Source organism: Gossypium hirsutum, chromosome D04 (genome assembly GCF_007990345.1).
Source record: "Gossypium hirsutum isolate 1008001.06 chromosome D04, Gossypium_hirsutum_v2.1, whole genome shotgun sequence".
Lineage (NCBI taxonomy): Eukaryota > Viridiplantae > Streptophyta > Magnoliopsida > Malvales > Malvaceae > Gossypium > Gossypium hirsutum.
In genome coordinates this window covers 17,288,796-17,297,013 of record NC_053440.1, presented here as the reverse complement: position 1 = coordinate 17,297,013, position 8,218 = coordinate 17,288,796, and the positions used below count along the sequence as shown (strand labels likewise).

The window sequence follows — 8,218 nt, the reverse complement described above, 5'->3', positions numbered from 1 at the left end:
ATATGGTAATTAGACCATTGGTTAAGTTATGGACAAAAATGGACATGAGATAAGTGAAATAGGAAATTTTTAAGTTAGGGGCATTTTGGTAATTTGGTAATTAAAATGAATTAAAAGGGAAAAAGATGGCAAATAGTGCTCATCTTCTTCATTTGGCCGAAATTAGATAGGGGGAAGCCATAGTTAGGGTTTTCAAGCTTTCAAGCTCCATAGTAAGTGATTCCAAGCCCCGTTTTTAATGTTCTTTACGTTTTTAAAGTCCCTGTAACCTGATTTAGCTTATTCTAGCAATAATTTAACCTAGGGTTTATATTTGGAAAAATACTCATAGGTGAAATGTGTTTATTTTGATGTTTTATGGTAGAATATGAAGTCTTAAATTATGTTAAACGATTTTTGCTAAGCGATTTTAAGTGAAAACGAGTAAAACGACATAATTGGTAAAAATACCTAAGGTTCATAAGTGTTAGAGTCGGAATTCGACGTTGCCATAGAAGGGAAAAATGTTCATCATGTTATAAAACATAAGAATATGAGATGAAGTTTAATTTCTGAGCTTTGGGGCAAAAGTGTAAATATGTAAAAGTTTAGGGGAAAAATCATAAATTTGCCAAAGTTAGAGTCGAGGGCTATTTTGATAAATGTGAGTATTAAATAAACTAAATTTTCTATTATAGATCAAGAAAAACGAAATCCGGGGTTAGACCGAGGAAAGAAAAAGGTTGAAGACTAAGTTGATAGATTTGACCATATTTTGTACTACGGTAAGTTTACGGTAAAAAAATGCAATATTTTAACAATTATTATTAATGCTGCTATTTTCCAGCAATTATTTATTTATTTTATGAAATTATTTAATGTTGACTCAAGTATGAAAAGATAGAGAATAAGTGTTAGAAAGTCCCGTTGAAACATAAGGAATGTATTGTATACAAATGTCATGACATTTGGGTAAAGAGATCCCATGTAAGACCATGTCTAGGACATGACATTGGCATCATTGAGATTATGAGATGTCCCATGTAAGAACATGTCTAGGACATGGCGTTGACACCGAGATGAGAGGTCCCTCGTAAGACCATGTATGGGACATAGCATGGGCACAGATATGAGAACTCCCATGTAAGACCATATCTGGGATATGGCATTGGCAGTACAAGAAACATCCCATCTAAGACCATGTCTGGGACATGGATTTGCCATGTTCTTATCAGAAAAGAGACCCACGTATCCTTATTATTCCAATGTGGCTCATCGGGCTAGTAAACAAATTATGTTCCATGAAAGTTCAGGTAAAAGCATAAATAGCAAATTCAGATGAGTTATAAGAGTTAAGAACATATTATGTTATCAATTGAGAACCAACATTTCAACAAGAGAAGAGTAAGCTATAATCATGTGTTATCTAAGTAAACAAGTAAGTGAACGAGTAAGAGAGTAAGTAAAGAGGAAATTAAAGATCATGACATTTGAGTATAATTATTTGTGTCAAATGTTATTATTTATTTGCTTGTAAACTTACAATGCTTTATGCTTACTTCTTTTATTTTCCTTCTTTTATAGTATTGCAAAGCTAATTCGGGGATCTTAAAGACGTCGGAGAGCGCTTACACTATCAACAACAACAACAACTCGGTATTTTATGATGATCAATGTTTGAGCTATGGCATGTATAGAGACTTAGTCATTTTGAATGTATGTCCTTAAGATATTGCTAAAGGATGATGTGTAAATATGTGATAATGTTTAGCTATTAAAATGGCTAAGTAAGAATATGTTTGGTATTATGAATGCCTAGGCGATAGTTTATACCTAGAAATTATGAAAGAGTAAAAATTTACAATGAAACAGTTTTGGGACAGCAGCAATGTCGTGACTTTGAAAAATCACCAAGGATAGTATAAAATGAATTAGAGAGTGAATGATATATAGAACTAAAGCTTATCGAGTCTATTTTCATAGAAATATAACGGCATGGGTAAAGGAATTTTATATTCTGAGATATTTGAATTTTGGTTAGACAGGTTCAGAATGGTTTTTTAAGTCCCCTGTTCTGAATTTAGAAAATCATTAAAAATTGTAAAAAGATAATTATGAGTTATAATTTATATGTCTAGATTCTTTAGTGAGTCTATTTCTGTAGAAACAAGTGAGAACACCATATGAAAATCATACGATGAGAAAATTGATTTTTATTGAATAAAGGTCAGAACCGTTAGGCAGTGAAACATGGGAGAATTTAATGAATAAACTATACTAATTGGCTAAACCAAAAATTCTTAAAATTTTATGGTAATATAATATATGAGTTTAGTTTCAAGAAAAATTTACGGATCTAAATTTTGAGTTTTGTAACTGAAGTTATAATTAAATTAGTGACTGTTCTGCAGGTGCACAACATTATGGTGAACAGTGAAATAAATTTTAAAAGTAAATTTTTATGCCCCGAACTAATAAGTTAAGTCAAGTAAAGCCCCATGCTCAACTCCGGAAATGGTCTCGGGTAAGGGGTGTTACAAAATAACTTCTTGTGCAATGACAATATTATCTGTGATGCTCCATCCTGCTAAAAAGCCAGTCTGCTCAGGAGCTATAAGTTTGGGGAAAACCACTTCAAATCGATTTGTAATGACCTTCATAACCAGCTTGTAGAGAACAGAACACAAACTAATTGGTCGAAAATGAGCGAAACCTTCTAGATTTTAGATTTTAGGGTTAAGAACAATAAGCGAGTTGTTCAATTCTGAATCAATGCTTTCACCAGCAAAAATACCCTTAACCCATCTGCAAACGGAGGCGCCTACGTGATCCCAATGACTTTTATAAAAAAAAAGGCATGATATCCATCACTTCCTGGAGCCTTCAAAGGTGCCATGTAAAACAGAGCAACTTTGATTTCCTCATCAGAAACTGGATTACTAAGGAGATTAAAATCTCCGTCAGTGATACGCGGGAAAGCATTAAGGGGTAAACCTTTCATCGGACCGGGGTGCTCACCATACAAAGTAGTATAAAAATTAATCGCTTCAATTTTCAATTCCTCATCATCCATAATTCACTCTCCCAAATCATTCTTTAATGTGGTGATTTGATTTTGCTTCCTTCTCTTCAAAGTGCGCATGTGAAAAATTTTGGTGTTGCGGTCCCTCAAAACTAACCAGTCACAACGAGCCTTTTGTCACCAAAGTATCTCCTCATAATGCAACACATTTTCCAAATCCCCTCTAATCTCTATCTCAATTTGATTAAGATATGCCAAGTTTCTTCTATCTGCTCAATCTCAATACTATGAAGGTTTTTAGTCAAAAGCTTCTTACGGGTAGCAATATGACCATACACATCTTTATTCCATCTTTTAACTTGATTAGTAAACTTGGAGTGTACTGTCGACATGTTAGTAGAAACCATCCAATTCTCTTTAACGAAATCCGAAAACGCTAGATGTTCAACCCAACCCGCTAAGAATCTGAACGGATGCCCTTTTGAGGAATGGAAATATGGCATCAAATACATTTTTAATGGCTATGATCAGATTTGAGTCGTGGCAAGTGACTCACCATGGATTTTGGAAAAAAAAGTACACCACGCATTGTTGCAAATAGCCCTATCCAGACGCTCTATAATCCCCTCTCTCTACCAAGTGAATTGCGAACCTCTAAAACTTATATCTTGCAATAGGGTTGAGTCCATAAGCTCGCCAAAAAACAAACATCTTTTCCCTAGAGTCCAACCCCCTCTCCTTTCAGTGGGAGAAAGAATAGTGTTAAAGTCACCAATCGCCATCCATGGAGACCCATCAACTGGAATAGTTCTATGTAAAGCCTCCCATAAAAATCTCCTTTTACTATAATTAGGGCTACCATACACAAAGGTGACCAGAAAAGGTTGCCTGAAAGAGGTACCAGTAACTTTAACTAACACAAATTAAGAATGATTTTTGAGAACCTTCACACAAACAGATTCCTTCCAACAAATCCATATACCACCAGAAAACCTCGTTGCCTCCACATGATGTGAACGATGAAAACCAAGTTTTGCAATAATCGAATCAGCTTTTCCTCCATTGACCCTCATTTCAATAAGGCTAAGCAAATCTGGTTTATGTTCCCGATTGTATTCACGGAAAACCCGAATAAACTTCAAGCTAGCACAACCCTAACAATTCCAAGAAAAAATAGTAAAATTCATAAATATAAAAAAATTTAAAGGTACGAGGACTAACCTTTCAAAGGGAAACAGAAACTTTACCTCCCTCATCATTAGCAGCGACCTTATCAGTAAAGGTTTCCACTTGTTCACCAATAAGTTTTGCCATAGAATTCATAGCATCTAGAAGTGGGACACGTGAACTTCCAGCAATTTTAAAACGTCCCCCGCGTCCATGAATTGTTTTATTTAGTGTTCTTTCGTTACGCCCACTCCCTTTTTTATTATCCAATCCGTATCCTTTGGCAAAACATTTAAAATATTAGAGGCCCCTGATCTATTATTTGACCCTGTTGATTTCAACTTGTGATCTGAATTTTCTTTAAAATTTACGGCCGAATGCCGTTTGGGATCCAAAAAATTAGGATTTAAATCCACCACCAATTCAAGAGGACCTTCGAATGTGGATTGAAGTGTAAAGAGGAGTGTTTATTCTGTAGATCAGATGCGGGACCGAACTGAACAGTGTGCTCCAAGCTCCCTAAATTCCCATATTCGATTTAGCTGTAGAAATTAATTGGGCTCCGTCTAAGTTAGACCCAATATTATCCCCTAAAAGCAGTCTGTCCCGCGTCAGGCCTTGTCCCGTTATTTTCTGTTCATCACCCAAATAAGCCAGACCACTAGTCTGTTCAGCAGACCCAATAAAACTGCCTTGACCCAATACCTCCTTACCCTTATTTCCTTCAACCAGCAACCCAGAACTTGACCGAGGCCTATTCTCTTTTAATTTCTTAATAAATTCTCCTTGTTTAAAAGTAATCTCCTTCAACCCCGAATTTTCAGTCCCCAAATCTACTGGTTGTTTGTCTAGAGAGTTTAACGCCGCGAATCTGGAGCCAGCCAGATTTCCTTCCGCAACTTTCGCCTTCTGATTTCGTTTTCCAGCCTGATTGCGCCTTGATTTGCGCTGGACTACCATCCACGGACCAAAGGCGTCTGCCGCCGCCGCCGCCGGATCTGCTTCCTTGTCCATCGCCTTAGGTGAGTCCTCCTTACCACCGTGTATGTTCCGATCTGTCAAAGAAGAAAAACAAGAGCTTTTTGGATGGCCATAGTTGCCACAAGAAAAACATACCGTGGGAAGAGCTTCGAATTCCACCTGTTGCATCCTGCCGTTGATCGAGACTTGCGAGGTAAGTGGCTTTTCCATATCTATCGACACAGCCATTCTTGCGAATTGTCCCCTTGCTCCACTATCTGTCTTGATATCTAGTTTAACCACTTGTCCGACCAAGTTTACTATCTCCTCTAATATCCGTTTTTTATACAGAAATCCCGGCAGTCCTGGAAAGCGGATCCAAGCCATAACCACGCTAGGAAAAGGTCTCAACGGGTCAAAATCAATCGTCCATGGCTGAACGGTTAGGTAGTGTCCAAACACTATCCAAGGGCCTTGAGTCAGAGCCAAATCGTAATCATCTCTGCTCTGGAATCGGACAAGGTAATAACCATTCTCGATGTCCATCAGGCGAAAAGGTTGAGAGGGTTTCCAAAGGCTTGAAATGCGATTGAGTAACACTCCGTAGCCTATGTTACGTCCCAACAACTTGACGACAACAGTAGTCTCCATATCTCTAACCAAAATATTCCTTAATCGTTCCGAGAAATCAATGGCGGGGATTCCATTAATGGAGGATTGAAGAATGTCACCATCTTCAATTACAAGGTCCACATCAGAGGTGCCATCACATGATTCAGAACCATTCCTTCCCAAAAGCTTCTCTTTCCAAGAAACTCCTCTCACTGAAATTGTGTCTACCATCATGTTATCCGTTGAATCCCCTCCCACCACTTTAAACCTGACCTTTTTGGTGTTACGCTCCTCATCAGTGCTAATTCCGTCACCAATCCGGTTATCGGACAAAACTTCAGAAACGCTCATTTTTTTTAGCAAATCAAAAGCTACAAACACAAGTTTTTTGCCTTTTATACTTTAATTTATTCTTTAATCACCTAATAAACTTAACTAAACTTTAATTAATTAGACCATAATCATAATTAACCAAAGTTAATGGAAATTAACATCATTCTACACTACTTGATGAAGTAAATTGGTTTAATTACCATTTTGAACCTTTAGCTAATTAAAAATCTATAGCGATAAAGACTTTTACAATTTAATACTCGTACCTAAATTAAACAATTAATAAACAAAATTGATGGGTAAAAATTTAATAAAATCATATACCAACCCCTTAATATTCATTTTTAATATTTACAAGTCTGATTTATGAAAATGGGATTCTAAAATCGCCTTTTTTGGCATCATTGAAAATCAAGCTTTTACACACAAAACTATTTTCTGAGGCCATAGGTGAAACCTTTTCTAGGCTAACAAGAACAAACTTGGCTCCGAGTATTGCACTTACAAGTAGAGAAAGAGAGAAAAATGAGCTTTTAACTCAAATGAGAGAAGATGATTTTGATTGAATTGATGAATAACTCCAAATGATTCTAGGCTTTTATAGGCTTTACAATAGCTAAAAATAGTAAGCTCAAAGCTAAAACTAGTAAAACTAAATACAAGAAAAATCTTTAACCATATTTGGTAATCCCTAATTTTTAAGAATAATTTATTTATCAAATATTAAAATATCTCAACACTTATAACCTCTAGTTTAGGATAGCATACTCTTTCAAAAGAATCAAGAGCATTCTTATGATATTCAACAAAAAAAAAAAAGAAGAGAGAGAATATTGTTTGTAATCTTGTGAATTACTGATTTAGGCAATAAAAAGTGTTTGCACCAATAATTTTTTATATTGAACAACACTAATTGAATAAGTTGGAGTCTCTTGGCATAGGATAAGAGCTTGAAGGACCAATGATTAACGTTGTCTGTTATCTTTTTTTTATCAGTTGCACACTATCTTTTCGACTAGTCTTCTTGTTACTACGTACTAAAGGTGCTCCCAAATATCTTACCAGCAAGTCTCTAATCTTAAACTTGGTAAGCCTTTGAATCTCATAAAGATTAGCCTTGCTAAAGGCAGAAGAGACTCACTTTTACTACAATTTAGTTGTTTACTTGACATAAACATGTTCAAGACATCTTGCACTCCCTAGATACAACTCAATTTCCATTTTATGAAGATTATCAAGCCAACGACAAAACTTACATGCGTAAGGCTTTGTTATTATTCCTTGTGTGCCTGGCCATGCATGCATGCAATGCACGACATCTTAGCGTACTCAATGACGACAATAATGTTCCCAATAAGAAATATATATTTTTTATGCATAATAATTTATTTGGCTCTCCAACTTTACAAAAAAAAATCATTTTAGCTCTTTATTTAATTTTTCACCTTTTTTAGCATTAAACTTACATTCTTTTTTATCAAATCACCAAAAATAGATGAAAAAATTAATGTTTTTTTAACTTTGTTGACGCGTAAGCATTTAATTTATTTTTAAAATTTTAAAAATTCAAAAAATATAAAAAAAATATTTTTAAAAATTAAAAATTATTAATATAAAAATTATTTTTTAATATTTTTTAAAAATTGAAAAAATTTATTAAATGTTAACATGTCATCCACATTTATGTCACATTAGCAAAGCTAACAAACATTAACTTCTCCACCCATTTTAAGGTGATTTGACAAAAAAACACAAATTTAAAAGTCGAAAGAAATAAAAAATTAAATGAAAGGTTACATGATTTTCCTTTGTAAAGTTAAAAAGCCAAAAAAAAATCATTATGACTTTTTTTCTAACAAGTTAAACCTTTCTTCTCTAATACCCCCATATATATTCTTAATGTGTTTTTCACTTGTTTGTAAATGTTGCTATAATTTGATATATATATATATTCAGATCATTGAGCATGGAGGAACCAATAGAAGCAAAGATTTCATGGTTTCCCATGACAGTGAAAAAGGAGATGAAGCAATTATTTGGGCTTTTTTACCCGAATATTATGAAAAAAATTACTTAAATAGTATGTCAGATGGATTATGTATCAAAATGGTACATTGATGCAAGTGGAGGGTGGTGCATAGGCGA

General features: G+C 34.8%; 1 protein-coding gene across 1 annotated transcript; it reads right to left on the bottom strand.

The window, feature by feature from the left end:
- Positions 1 to 2,328: 2,328 nt before the first annotated feature.
- Positions 2,329 to 5,451, bottom strand: LOC107897992 (uncharacterized). Its single transcript, XM_041092078.1, has 2 exons — positions 4,249 to 5,451; positions 2,329 to 4,155 (listed from the first exon to the last, which is right to left on the bottom strand). Exon 1 carries the CDS (start codon positions 5,375 to 5,377, stop codon positions 4,688 to 4,690), a length of 690 nt encoding a protein of 229 aa, XP_040948012.1. The 5' UTR covers positions 5,378 to 5,451; the 3' UTR covers positions 2,329 to 4,155; positions 4,249 to 4,687.
- Between the last annotated feature and the right edge of the window lie 2,767 nt (positions 5,452 to 8,218).

Coding starts and splice junctions, on each gene's coding strand:
- LOC107897992 (XM_041092078.1), bottom strand. CDS start 5,377: ATGGCTGTGTCGATAGATATGGAAAAGCCACTTACCTCGCAAGTCTCG.